This window comes from Bactrocera oleae, chromosome 2 (assembly GCF_042242935.1).
Source record: "Bactrocera oleae isolate idBacOlea1 chromosome 2, idBacOlea1, whole genome shotgun sequence".
Taxonomy (NCBI): domain Eukaryota; kingdom Metazoa; phylum Arthropoda; class Insecta; order Diptera; family Tephritidae; genus Bactrocera; species Bactrocera oleae.
The window spans coordinates 55,034,737-55,049,050 of NC_091536.1; the positions used below are offsets into that span (position 1 = coordinate 55,034,737).

The 14,314-nt window shown below is 33.8% G+C and overlaps 4 protein-coding genes across 8 annotated transcripts; 2 read left to right on the plus strand and 2 right to left on the minus strand.

Moving 5' to 3' along the window:
- Nucleotides 1-1,051: 1,051 nt before the first annotated feature.
- On the minus strand, nucleotides 1,052-2,236 carry LOC106620334 (transmembrane cell adhesion receptor mua-3). Its single transcript, XM_014238799.3, has 2 exons — nucleotides 1,670-2,236; nucleotides 1,052-1,615 (listed from the first exon to the last, which is right to left on the minus strand). The coding sequence occupies exons 1-2, from the start codon at nucleotides 1,987-1,989 to the stop codon at nucleotides 1,297-1,299; spliced, it is 639 nt and encodes a 212-aa protein (XP_014094274.1). The 5' UTR covers nucleotides 1,990-2,236; the 3' UTR covers nucleotides 1,052-1,296.
- A 239-nt stretch (nucleotides 2,237-2,475) lies between these two features.
- Nucleotides 2,476-3,444, plus strand: Vti1b (Vesicle transport through interaction with t-SNAREs 1b). Its single transcript, XM_014238800.3, has 2 exons — nucleotides 2,476-2,631; nucleotides 2,694-3,444. The coding sequence occupies exons 1-2, from the start codon at nucleotides 2,476-2,478 to the stop codon at nucleotides 2,901-2,903; spliced, it is 366 nt and encodes a 121-aa protein (XP_014094275.1). The 3' UTR covers nucleotides 2,904-3,444.
- Nucleotides 3,191-6,093, minus strand: Wdr37 (WD repeat domain 37). 2 transcript variants are annotated; one of them, XM_014238798.3, is made up of 6 exons: nucleotides 5,958-6,093; nucleotides 5,640-5,803; nucleotides 4,974-5,574; nucleotides 4,519-4,899; nucleotides 4,210-4,456; nucleotides 3,191-4,149 (listed from the first exon to the last, which is right to left on the minus strand). In XM_014238798.3, exons 2-6 carry the CDS (start codon nucleotides 5,779-5,781, stop codon nucleotides 4,024-4,026), a joined length of 1,497 nt encoding a protein of 498 aa, XP_014094273.1. In that variant the 5' UTR covers nucleotides 5,782-5,803; nucleotides 5,958-6,093; the 3' UTR covers nucleotides 3,191-4,023. The 2 variants fall into 2 exon arrangements, with proteins under 2 accessions (XP_014094273.1, XP_014094272.1); XM_014238797.3 differs by having other exon boundaries at nucleotides 5,894-6,090.
- Nucleotides 6,094-6,679: 586 nt separating this feature from the next.
- Skp2 (S-phase kinase-associated protein 2) lies at nucleotides 6,680-12,532 on the plus strand. 4 transcript variants are annotated; one of them, XM_014238804.3, is made up of 6 exons: nucleotides 6,680-6,840; nucleotides 10,145-10,823; nucleotides 10,891-11,409; nucleotides 11,495-11,906; nucleotides 11,986-12,145; nucleotides 12,204-12,532. In XM_014238804.3, the coding sequence occupies exons 1-6, from the start codon at nucleotides 6,782-6,784 to the stop codon at nucleotides 12,388-12,390; spliced, it is 2,016 nt and encodes a 671-aa protein (XP_014094279.1). In that variant the 5' UTR covers nucleotides 6,680-6,781; the 3' UTR covers nucleotides 12,391-12,532. The 4 variants fall into 4 exon arrangements, with proteins under 4 accessions (XP_014094279.1, XP_014094280.1, XP_036213746.1 ...); XM_014238805.3 differs by lacking the exon at nucleotides 6,680-6,840 and adding an exon at nucleotides 9,298-9,806; XM_036357853.2 differs by lacking the exon at nucleotides 6,680-6,840 and adding an exon at nucleotides 9,298-9,719.
- Nucleotides 12,533-14,314: the final 1,782 nt, after the last annotated feature.

The following is a 14,314-nucleotide window of genomic DNA, read 5'->3' on the forward strand; positions in this document are numbered from 1 at the left end:
CATATTAATAGTGGAAAAAGTGGCCCGGACATAATTCATTCAACCATAAATTATTTATAAATATAAACCCGTTAATATTTCCCAATTTCGGTTTAACACACTTCACTTCACTTGTCACTTTAAACGATGAAAAACAGTTTGAAATACGCACTCGTAAAATTATGCCATAAAAAGCATAGAAATATCACTAATTTAAAAAGAGATTATTAATATAAATAAAACTTTATCATAAATGCTAATGAATTATACATTAGGAAGTTTACTTTCATGAAAAATGTACCTTTTCGAATTTGCAGTTCAAAATTGCCATATTTAAAATACTAAAGGAACCAAGTCCAAGCCATTGTTGTCTATATTTATGTATTTCTTTTAAAAATTATTCGTAAGTGAGAAAATACTTTTATTTGTATATATTTGGCACATTGAAAATACATCTGAAAACATTTACAAAATTTCAAGTATACATATATTTAGTGATACTTGATGTTAAATGTATGTGAAATGACAATTTCTCTTAAAACATTTAAATCAAATGTTAAATAACAGATATTATATATTAGTCGACATAATTTCAAAATGGGCTCTATGCTTTTGTTGTTGTATTCAACCAATATGTAAATGAAAAATTTATTATCGTCGTAAGCCCTTCTTGAGATTAATAACTCCTAAGAAAATATAAAAATTATATTGAGGAGAAAATAAATGAAAGCAAAGTAAAAATATAATTTATAAATGTCAACTGATGAAAATATATTAAGCTATCTATAATTTTTGTTTGGAAATATTCCTCGTATATTTCAAATATAACTTATTAGCGTAAAATGGTGGTTTTCGTTAAATTTTATACAAAGTTAACTAGAAATGCAGGTAAGTATTAATATTTTTTTGATGGTAACAATACATATACCCAGCTACACCAAAGAAAAATGGCTTCTATATTGAATATTTGAATAAATTAGTTATAAAATTTATTATCATTAAAAAATATAATCATACATAATCAATCCCCTAGTATTTAATAATTGAAATATTTTAATATACATTTTATGAATTAATTTTTTTCTTTGAGTATAGAAGCTAATTTATTCACAAATGCAAATTAGACAGACTTATAAGGCGATTTTTTAATGCACAGCATCATTTAACATATTCGATTGAAAATCCTATTTATTTTAAAGTAAACCTACATTAATTACCCTAACTGACAATAGCATTTTTACCTTTTTTAAGAGTATTGCTTTTAAAACTAAATAACTGATTACAAATTATGGTGTATTACAAACACGATGTATATATTTACTGTGTGCATTTATTTGTACAGCTAATCGTCAACCATTCATCGCTGCCATCGCAGCAATCGCAGATGCCATCATTGACACGACTACTGTGTATAAATACATCTACGCCGCGTCCCGTGATGTGTCTTTTCTGGTATTTACAATAAAAACGCCCTTTTTGACAAGCGTTTGTGCTGGGCTCATCACTTCCATCGAAAAGACAGTCGCAAAAATCATCATTGACACGTTCAAATAACACTTCTTTACTACCGTCCAAACAGCGAAACTTGCCATCAAAGTTTGGTTTATACGAATCATAATCGAACAGACGAATTCCGCTATTAAAACAAAGATCATGAGCAAAAGAAATTTTCAATTATGTATAAATTCACCGTATAATTTTAATAGATTCTTCCGCAGGATTAATTTCTAATGCCGCAACTACGTGTCCGCCTCCTCCGCCTTCATCGTAGTCATCACTCTGTTTTCGTCCAAGAGATTTTATCACTTCCAAATGTTTCTTTCGAAGTCCATTCATGGTACCTTCTAAGCTCCATGGTGTACTTGCACTATGCAATTGATTTATGGAAAAAGCTTGATAGATTATAAACACTATGCCTAATAGGAATACTCCTAATAAGAACATCTTGGACTTTTGCTTATAGAATGGTTTATAATAAATATTTTCACGTTTTACCCAAGTTTTTCGCATTGTGATTTCTATTGAATGACTTTTTGTTATTGCCAATATCTGATTGTTTTTTTTTATATAAAAAATAACAATTTTACTTATTCATAAATATAAAAATGTAAATGTGTCAAGAATTATTTTTGTTTACTTGCCACTGATTTTCTATTGTTCGTGCTGCCGTGGCAAGGGTTAAGAATTGAAGGGTTGTATTCCTATAAATTTATCAATAATGGTAATTAAATAAAATGTACTATTTGTAGAAACAATGGTTCCAGCGACATTCCTTTTATTTTATTTAACAAACAACTGTAAAAAAAGTTTGAAATAAAAATAAGTAAACAAATTAACCAAAACTAAATTATGTGAAGATAACTAATCTTCACTATCTGGTAATACTATCATATTGAGTTCAAAACAATACAACAGCTGATTATTTTTATTATCAAGTGCAAATCATTTTGTTGAAAAATAAGTCGTGATTTGTTAATTCGAAGAACATTATTAAAAATGTCGGGTCCGTACGATTGGCAAAAGTCTACAGAGCAACAAAATACTGCACAGTCTCATTTAGTGGCAAATAGTTATGATATCCTTGAGCGAAGCTCTGCCAGCATACAACGATCCAATCAAGTTGCAATCGAAACTGAACAGATAGGCACTGAAGTCAGCAGAAATTTAAAAGGAAATTATTGTAATTAAAATGCATTTTATTTTCTTAAATCTAGGTATTATCCGAGTTAAATGAACAACGAGAATCTTTACTGCGTTCTACACGACGACTGCAAGACGCAGACGCAGATATTGTGCAGTCAGGAAGCGTTATAAGAAAACTGCGTCGTGAAGTGCTTTATAATAAATTAATTTTAGTTATCATCATAATTTTAGAAATGTGTATATTAGCCGGGGTGATAGTGCTCAAATTTGTACATTTTTAATTTTATATTAATAATTAAAATTAATTGAATACTCGTGTAAGAGAAACCACATCATTTTTCCCCAAGCCACTTGAGAGCACGGAACGGGGATGACTCAGACATCTATCGCAAACAGCATGTTGAGGTTTTAGAACAACTACAACGATGACGTATATTATCGATATATCCCGAGGACTAAACTTGGCGTAATTTTAATCTCTACAAATATTTGGTAATTTTTTGTGACTTTGGCACAAAGCAAAAAAATACAGCATAAAATTAACTAAACTTTACTGGAAATCTTTCAATTAATTACATACAATTCTTGTTTTATTTGATATTTATGTAAATAACAATTTTCCTAGAACATAAGCTAAACAAATATTTCCGGGTGCGTTTACGTTAAGAACTACTAGTAATCAATACACATCCAGAAGTAAACATTTATGGTTGTATATTCATATCGAAAAAGAAGTATTTAATAAATGACATTTGCATTTGTATGTGTGCAGTTATGTATATTTGTAGTATGTACAAAATAAATGATAAACGTAATATTCGACATATTTTGTATGCCTTTGTATAGATAATTTATATTGAAGCAGTTGGCTCCAACTGTTTATGTTCCTAAAATTTGCTAGGCTAAACCAGCTTGTCATTTGGAGAAAATGCTAATATGGATGTATATGTTCTTTAAATATATCAAACAAATGCTTTAAAATATATTATATATATTATAAACATACCATTGCATAAAAATGGGACCAATAGATATATTCACAATTTTTATATTCATTTTAATACATACCAAACTTTAGTGTAATTTAAAAATTAAAATACTATCAAAAAATTAATTTCGGCAATTTAAATATTAACTGAGACTAATTGTTAGAATTAATAATCAAATAAGTGCATAGTCTATATTGTCTGACATTTTAATGCTGTTGATAATTAGAACAGTTAGAATAAATCTTTATGACAGTCCTACTTATCTTCACAGCAATTACATCTACGGATGTTCATCTACATAAAGATTAAATAAATAAATTCTTTTTCTTCCACGCAATAACCGTAGCTATTGTACAATTTTAAAATGAGTTGGAAATTCGTAATAAATAATGGGTTAAACTTTTAGTGACTTTCAATTTTCTTTCGGTAAAATTATGGACCAGCCGAACACGCGCCTATCAAAGCCACATGAAAATAAATCACAATTGAATAATGGATCTTCAGCCCAAGCAACAGAAGACACCATACGACGATGACCCTATGAAAATATATGTTTTCAAATGATTTCTTATATAAAAAAATATATTTAAATGCAAACCTGTCGGCTGGTTCGTGGTAATCGCGCCACACGTTGTCCATTCAAATCGAATAAACGTATTTGCCTATTGTCGTGTGGTATGGCAATAATTCCGACGCTTGAGACAGCCAAACGATTAACTGAGGAATCTGTTCGTATAGTCGCCAGAGCAGAGCGCATATTTCGTAATTCCCAAACTTTTACTGTTCGATCATCCGATCCAGACACTACTTTATCATCGCGCGCAAACACAGTGGACGTTACACTTCTAACAATATATGTAAATTGAATGTAATAAATTTACTATTACTTTCATGCAGTTTTACTTACTCCGAGTGTCCCTGAAATACCGATACGGCGGGAATTTCATAGCGAAAATCCCAAAGACGGAAAGTTGAGTCGCGAGATGCTGTAACAACTAATCGTTGCGAAGCATGTGCAGATACGTGCGTTAATTCATGGTCGTGTCCAGTAAGAGTCTGTACAGGCTCGCGTGATTCTACGTCCCACAAAATTGCTGTGCGATCCCAGCTGCCTGTTATTATTTGCCTATGATCCATGCTGGGCAACCAATCAGCTGCCACTACCACGGATGAATGACCACCCAGACCGGTAAATTCGCACAAAGGTGTACGCAGCGTGTCAACGCGATCTCGATCTTCCAATTGTTCGTCACTGTCGTCAAGCTCTTCCTCTGAAGAATGGCCTCTTCTGTAGTTAAAATATGAATACAATTAGTTACTCTGTAGAAGTTTTTAACTTGATGCATATATATTGGGAATTACTTAGAAGATTCCCAATTAACAGCTGCTTGCCAAATATGTGCTGTGCCATCGCCACTACCTGTTAACACCAAGTCGCGGTTCTGATGAAACTTTACAGAATTAACAGAGCCAGCATGCCCTTGATATTGTAGAAGGCATCGACCATTTTCGATACCCCAAATGCACGCGGTATGGTCTGCTGATGCTGTGCCTATAATTGGCTGTCCAACCTTTGCAGTCACTTGCCAAACTCCATCTTTATGCCCACAGAATTCTCGCGTAACTTGACTAACCACTGTTTGTGCCTTGAAACTTGATACAATTCGACTCGTTTGCGCCTTAATTTTGTTACTGGCTTTCACTTTGTTACTGCTAGATGTAAATTTCGCTTTCAGACCCTTACTTCCGCCACCACCAATTATTGAAACAAGTGCGGTAGTATCTCCATCATCATGTCCTAAGGCGGATGTAACATTTGTTTGGATCGTACTAGTTAGTGCCGTATTCGATGTATTTCCTGCGATAACGTTCGTACCACTACCACCTGCAGCAATTACTCCAGCTGAGCGTTCATATGAGCAAATCAGATCTTTGCTCATGCAGTGATCAAGTTTCTCTTGCACTATTTAATTTACAAGATTTAATTATGCTTACATTATTCGATTAAAATAAATCTGTAATACATACAACTTAAATTTTCCAAGTATAACATTTCGAATTCTTTTTCTATCTGCCCAAAGAGCGAGTGCAAGCGAACACGAAACGGTGCATCCTCCGGAATCGTGATATCTTCTGCCAAGCTGGACAATCGATGTTTGGACGGCTTCATATTTGTGTAGTTTTTTATAAATCTGTTTATTTTAGAAGTTGTTTATATATAAAAATTTTCCGTTTTCCGTACGCTTAAGTGCTACTTGTACACTAACATATCGATCACTTACAAGCAATCACGAAATAAATTACGGTGTAATACTGCAGATTCTTATCGCTCAAAAATATACCTACTAGATAATTTAATTAACGTTTGTTTATTTTCTGCATTGCCATATATTTTTCTATTGCTGTACACATTAATATGAGATTTATCTGGATGCAGCTGAAAATATTGTATGCCCCTTCTTTGTAAACGGTCAACCACATTCACAAGAGATATTCACAATAAACAGCACAGAGAGTCTCTAAATGCACATAGTTAAAGGAACGTAATAAAATAAAGCTGCGTTGTTATTGACCTTTCCGTGGTCAAAATTACTGTTCATAACAATATATCAGTCATGAATTTTCAAATGTTTGGGTTTTCCTTTTCTACGACAATTTGATTTGTTTTACCAGAATAAACATGGATATATATACAGGGCAAATTGTCTTAAAATCCAAACCTATCAGGAGTATGTGATACCATATAATTACCAGCGTTTTTTGACAAATATTGAGAAGCAGCTGATATCGCTGTATAAATAAGATCAAACTAAATATTTTCAAACGACAACAAATTTTACAAGATATATGTAAAATTACATATTCGAGAAATTTTTGCTCGCAAATTAATGACAGCAAAACTTTTGAACACTATATCCAAGATTGTATAAAAATAAAATAATTATCCGTTCTCTTTTATAACATCAACTAACACATTCTTGATATCCACATCGAGCATAGTGAATTCATGAAATATTAAAAGTGCTGGAAGCCCTATAGGTTGGAATGCAGAAAAGTTGGCAATCTTGCACTTGTTGATTGTGGAACTTTTACTCGCAGCGAAATTCGCTTTGTGTTATTAAGCAAGAAAATTAAAGTTTTAAATAATAAAGTGAAAAGTTATTTATACAATGAGTAATAAGAAATTGAAACAGACAGATAATATTGAGAATTTGTGTCCGACATCAAGGTAAAAGGAATTTAGCTTAAAATGTGTAAAATATTTGATTAATGGCCCCATTCATAAAACAAATGTACTAGTATTGGGTGGTGTAGTTTAAATAAAAAGTGACCCCAGAAATGGCGCAATTATATGACAGGAGTGACAGCGTTGGCGCACATTGTTGGCAACGTGTCGGTCAATAGTGCGTATGAAGCACAGTTCGCCGTATAAATTGTGAGGCTCAATGTGGGTGTGTGGTGTTTTGATTTTGTATACAATGCATTTGTGTGTTATGAGTACATAGAACGTAGATTTCGGAGGGGTACTCGAGGACGAGGAGAGGATTTCACCACAAAAAATTATTAGCGGGTTTCACCAGAGTTTTACCTCGGCGGACTCGAAAATAGCAGGATTGACCATTTTCAGTGTTAAATGAGAAAAACGCTTACATATTCGTTTATTTACAATGCGCAAACGACTGCATATAATTTATACTTAAATATTCTCTATATATTTGATATCAAAGTACATAAGTATATACGTACGAATTGAACTATTTCATGATGAGTTTAATGAAATCTTTTGAAATATATAATAAAGTAACGTTTGTATTATTACCTAAATATGCAGTTTATATAGGTTTGATGAGTTATATATTTACATATGTATTTATTTGTTTTGGTCAATAAAAGTTTTGATAACATCTGAAAAGACCAAGCGGATGCACATACGTATACAACTGTGCAGGTAAACATATATGAAAGAACGCATAACGTTTGTAAATTTTTTCTACGTACCTATATAAATATATACACACGTTGCTTTAAACGCTGAACACACAGCTGACGACAATCGACAGGCAGTATCTGTTAAATATTAATATACACACTGTCGCTGTCGCTAAATTAAAACGATTTCTAATTTTGCCGACGAAAATGTAGTGTTGTCACTAATATGTGAAATATAAAATTATACAAAACTCTAACAAGTCTAACGTTATTTTACCAACAGAAGCAATAAATAGCTAAGATATATCATTTGTAATTCCAATAGATAATTTAAAACTTATTTTTTGCAAAAAAAATTTCAGTTTGAACAAAATATTTAAATTTCATTGAAGTGAATGGTTTCAGTACGACAAGAAAATTTCTCTAGCGTGCAGTCGTGTTTGGGTTCAAGGCCTCATCATGCGAAACCTCCCTTGTCACGGACAACCAATGGCCGAAGCTCACGTTTTTTGTTTTCATGTCAAAGAGTAAATGTGTTGAAAGATTGACGCGACGACAAGAACAAACGAACGATTGTCGATTGTCGTCGCTTCCCTTGCCGCTCTAACTGCTTTGCCTACAAATTATCCTAAATATGTAGGTTTATGTATGAACAACTTTTTGCGAGCCACGGAAAAATATTTTAGAATTGACAAATTTTTAATCGACAAGAGTTTTTTTGTTGCCAAAATTGTCACTTTTTTCTGTGTTTTGCGGGTTTGCGGGGTTGTCAGTTTTCCCCCTCCAAAAGGAACATCAGAAAGTTCTTCAATTTAAGATTTTTATCTTTTGCCATCGTCGCAAAAAGACGCTTGTAGGCAAACGCTTGCTCGGGGACAGAAATAAAGAGATGCCCTTCTCATCTCTCACTGGAAATATGAATAGTTTTTGACTTTTAGCAGTTGGAAAAGACTGACGGCCAGATTAAAATTTTACCAAAAAAATGTGAACAGAGATTTCTTGCCACTGTTGAAGAAAACTAACAAAAATTGGAATACAATGAAAATTATAAAAAAAAGCATTTAATAATTAGGAGCTCATACATGTATTCACCTTATTAAGTATAGAAAATTCAAACAGTTGCTTTAATATATCACAAAATCACAAAAAAGAATTTAATTAGTTTCTCCATATGTTTAACGGTTACAGGTATAATAATATTGAATCTTAATAAATATTGAATTAAAATGTGGTTGTTGTGTGTTTTACTATAATTTGGGCTTTGGCTGCCATGTTGTCTTGTGAAGCTGCTTATTCTGTTTGAGACGATTGTTGTTTTTGTAGAACAATACTTGTAAAGTTTAGTTTTTGGTTTTAATATATTTACACGTGTACGTATTATTTGTGTGGCAATGTCATACACACATATCTACACATCTACATATGGAACAGTACGCGCATATGTTATTACTGATGAGTGATAATATTATATCACTGATTTGAATGCGTGTACATACAACATATATACATAATTGTATGTGTATGATACGTCAAAAGGCTAACATTCGTTCATATCAGTATGTAATATCAAAGCAAGTCTCTAATAGCACAAACAGTCACCGACATTCCTCCCTTCCGCACTTACCGCCCATATATCATATATATTTAAGTTTAGTTTTTTATTACTACAAAATATCGAGATTGGCAACCCTGTGTTTCAAGAGGTTGCTCTCCCACTCGTTTCTACGGGAAAAATTAAATATTCGCGGATATCCTACCGTACGGTCTGTTGAAGCGGACGGTAGAAGCGGTGGTAAATGTTTATTTACATTGCGCTCTCACAAGATAGGTCGTATCAGCTGATTCAGTCCACGGACTGTTTGTACTATAAGCATAATTTTTATTCAATGCTAAGCTTTGTTCACTCGTGGTGAAATCCGCCCATCGTATATTGGAAGATTTTGACAATTCACAAGCTAGTCCGCAATTGAACCATTGTAGATTTATACAATGAATTGAACCTTCTTTATAATATACGTTCTCTGTCTCTGATGTCAACGAATAAGGGCAAAACGGAAGATAGACGATCGCTGCCGAATGACATTCAGTGGTTGACTTTACCATCAAATATACTTATCTATGAAATATACTTGTTGTCAAACAAAACACGGTTCATATTTTGTCGTATCTGTATAAATGGTGTATATCAAATGCATTTTTAAGTTTATAAGTGAATTATTGTACAGATGCAAACTGAAATTATATTATATGCGAAATATTTTCTTGGTAATAAATATATTTCCCAATAAATATGTAAAATTGATTCCTAGAATACATCCTGCAAGTGTTTGTCACGTATGTGATACCAACTTCCACAGACCGTCTTTCCGAAAGCCATTGACTTGTAATATTTCATTAAAAAGTAGAAAATAGTGCCAGCATTTACTAATTTTTCCAAATCATTTCTGCTGATTAATTAAATAAGAGGTTTGTGACCCTAACCAACTAACTGCTGATATGTATATAATCGCGCTTCAACATAATTTTCTGAAATAGACAAAAATAAACTTGTGAAAGATATAAGTTTGCAGTAAAAAAAAAATAAAAGAGAAAATTATTTGCAGAAAACGCCTTAAAACTAACCCAGTTACAAATTGGAAAATCGCTAAACTTGAGTCGAACTCATCCCCAACCGCTCTGACAAGTGAACATTTGCACGAGATGGGCATTGGAATGCTTGACTCAGAAGAAAGCTCGTCTTCTGCCGCTTCCGCCATAGCATTAGTGTTGAGCGGCAGTGCAGATGAAAATTCTAATGGTGCCACACCTAATTTGGATGCGCCAAAGATGTGCCATCAACGTATCACATCCTATCGCACACTAGATAACACCTTAGATAGTACTTTTAATAGTGACACTAGCGATAATACAACAATAGCTACTCCAGGCAGAGGACTCATTGAAGTCGATTGTATTAATACAAGCCATCATTGCAACAACAATAATAACATCGCAATGGATTCATATGGTGATAATAACAATAAACAGAATTCGCAACAACAATGCGGCGATAAAGTATTAGTCCCATATAGGAAGGTAGCTATACTTGGTATGGGTGCGGGAAATCCTGTTAGCAGCTCATCAACACATACAACGGCAATCACCCCCCAATTGTACACCACAAATTCAAATTCGAATTCGCCTTCTGCTGGAAGAAGTACTCGTAGTCCTTTGGCTATTGTGTCGGGAAACAACAACATTCGTGCCCCTCGAAGTGCAACACAACATATTCAACAGCAACAGGTATTATTGAAAATAGTTGAAAAATAACCAAAAATATACTTATTTTAATATATATAAATTTTGACAGAGTATGAATATTGGTGTTAATGTTGTTGCCACTATTAATACTTCAAATGTTTATAATAATGGTGGGTCATCGCCAAATAGTTACGCGAGTATGCCTTCAACAAGTAAACAATCACTTCTCAGACATCAACAGCGGCAGCAGCAGCAACAACAACAACTGCATACTCAAATTCAAAATAAAAGTCAAAATCGAACATCGCAAGCGGCAAATGAACAACAGCCGCCTATGGTTTTATATGATAATTTCTTTTTATTTAGACAGCAACAGTTGCGGGATCATATTTCCGATGGCAAAGATCATTTTAGTACCCTATCGGATGAGATTATTTTACAAATTTTCAAATGGCTGCCGAAGAAAGCACTTATACGTTGCAGTTATGTTTGTCGACGGTTTAATAGATGTGCCAGCGATGAATCACTGTGGACGCGTTTGGATTTAGGAGGACGGCACTTGCGGGCAGGTGCTATGGAAAATATTCTCACCCGCGGTGTGGTTATACTACGTTTGGCCCAAGCCGAGGTGAGTATTAAGTAAATGTACAGAAACCATTTTAATTTCATCAAAATATGCGGAATATATTCACACATTTTTTATTCCTTTTCAGTTGAGTCATCCCGTTTTCGATAATGACTTTCTACATGCAGAACCGAAATTCGAATCAAAGTTGCAGTATTTAGATCTAAGTATGGTATCTGTTGCAAAGCCCTCGCTCAAGATGCTGTTATCACGTTGTCGTCAATTGAAAAAGCTCAGCTTGGAGCATGTACCAATTAACGATGAAATTTGCAATGAAATAGCAAAGAATCTCAACTTAGAGGCACTGAATTTAGCCATGTGTATTGGATTGGAGGCGTGGAGTATGCGCAAGATAATGGAATCATTAAAACATTTAAATAGCTTAAATATTTCGTGGACAAATCTGTCTGTAGATGCTGTTACATCGGTGGTGACAAATGTGACACCAAATCTCTTGCGATTAAATATGGCAGGTTGTCGTAAAACATTGTATGATTCTCGTAAGTTTTCGCTATAAAATATGCAAATTGACTAATAATTTGAAAAATATTGTCTAATATTTGTGGTATTTTTTTGCAGATGTGGCGAGCTTAACTAAACGATGTCCACAACTTTTAGAAATCGATTTTTCCGACTGCACTGCATTGACTGGCAATGTCATTAACATTATTTGCAGATTTAAAATGCTTGAATATTTATCACTTTCGCGATGCTATCTTATTCCTGCCTCTGCTTATATGTGAGTACATGTGTTTATAATAATATATGCCGGACACTTACGAATGCAATTATTTTAGGGAACTAAACAACTTGCCCACACTGACCTATCTCGACATATTTGGTATGCTCTCAGAGACTGGAATGGAATTGCTGGAGCAAAACTTTCCCAATATAGGAATTAATAAATTCATACATAGTTCGGTGGCTAGACCGACAGTAGGCACACGCCGCACATCAGTGTGGGGTCTTCGTACGCGTGACTAGAATATAAACACAGACGGAAATAATATGTGTATTAGGCTTAGTAACGGCACAGAAATCCACTGCAGTTTTGTATTAGTTTTTTAATTAATTGTTTTATATCTGATACAATTAGCTTCTAATAAAATTGTCATATTGTGAAAAATCGTTTGAAGAAACATTAATTATGTTAAATATTATGAAGGAACTCAACATTTCATTGTTATAGTTGTAATAAGGATACAATTAGTGATGTCTTTTCGTATGCCTATAATAAATAAACTTCTAAGGTCATTTGTTCACACTTAAATAACGAATCTGGATTTCTTTTTTTGGGAGATCTGATCAAAATTCTTTAGAACAAATTTCACGTATGCTGACAGATAGACCACATTCGACAATATTAATCGAATATCATCAAGCCAATATCTATTTAAATTAGTTTAATAAATTCTTGTAGAATATATGGTGACAGTATAAAACTTTTTGCCAATTTTCGATTCCTACTAAACATGGTCGCGAATTTTTTAATTAAAAATTGTTTGAAAATTTAATAATAAAAATTTAACAATTTATTTTTAACTGCAAACATCTTGGATTGAAAATTAAGAAAAGGTTTTTGAATTAAAAAATTGGAGCAACAAAAAAACATAAATATTATATATTACATACATATTTCTAACTCAAACATTATAACTAATAGCAATTTAATATAATATAAATAAGATAAAAAGTGTTGAGTACTAGTTGAAATTTTATTAAAAACAAGAAAAACGTTAAGAAAAGTGTGGCAGGTAAAAAAAATCTGCAGCTATATGCTAAAGTGGTCCGAAATTGGCTGTTCGGCCAAATGAGCAACTTCTCGGAGTGATAAGGACTCGCGCAAAATTTTAGATCGGACATGGACATCGACTCAACTCGACCCAATGATCATTTATATATACAGTGAAATTCCTCATAACCGAACATAAACGTCGTAGAATTTTTGTCTGGCTATGGGAATGTAGGAAGAACTTATATTTAAAGTGTGTTTCTAGAGTCATAAAAATTAACAAAACGTTTAATTTATTAAATATTGTATGTTTAGCAAAATTATTTTTATTTAAGAAAGAAATATTACATATATGTACATATATATTTGCATATAGAATAGAATAGAATGAATGGTCCTAAGTGACGAACTGCCAGTAGCCCTTCTCCCAACGGACAGCATTACCAAAGTACCAAAGTAGTAAGCTTCACTAGGAAGTTCAAAGTTACCCTTAGCAGTAAGGTGAAATGGATCGATTCCACGCTGGACTTACTGCTAAGGGATAGTACTATCAAGTGGTACACCGTCGGCTCGAAATTGGCATTTCCATGGGAAGTTTTCCTAGCATTTTCCAGGCTGAAGTATATGCTATAAGTCGGCGTGTAGAGATAAACCTCCAACGAACTCCGCTTATGACTTCAGATCGCTACTAGTGCAGGAGTGCATAGAACGGCTGAACAGACTATCTAACCACAACAAAGAGCACCTCATTTGGGTGCCTGGTCACATGGGTATAGCCGGGAATGAACTGGCTGACGAGTTGGCCCGCTCTGCAGCCTCCAAAAAAATCGTAGGACCAGAACCATGCGTAGCGGTTGGTCCACATACCATTAAAGAGCTGCTTCGTAAAGAGGAAAGAGCAGGCAGGGAAATATATTGGCAACAACTCCAAAGCATGCGCCATGCCAGGTTGCTGATGGGGGGTTACGATCTTAACCGTAATTAACTTCCCGAGAAACACATTTCGGCTGCTTATCGCGTTCTACACCGGCCATAAGCATCTATTCAACATGGGCTTAGTCTCTTCTGCAAACTGTCGGTTCTGTGACATGGAGCCGGAAACCCCAGAAAACCTGCTAGTGGACTGCACAGCAGTCTGCCGACGCAGAATTAAGGCCCTGGGATCCATGTTTCCAA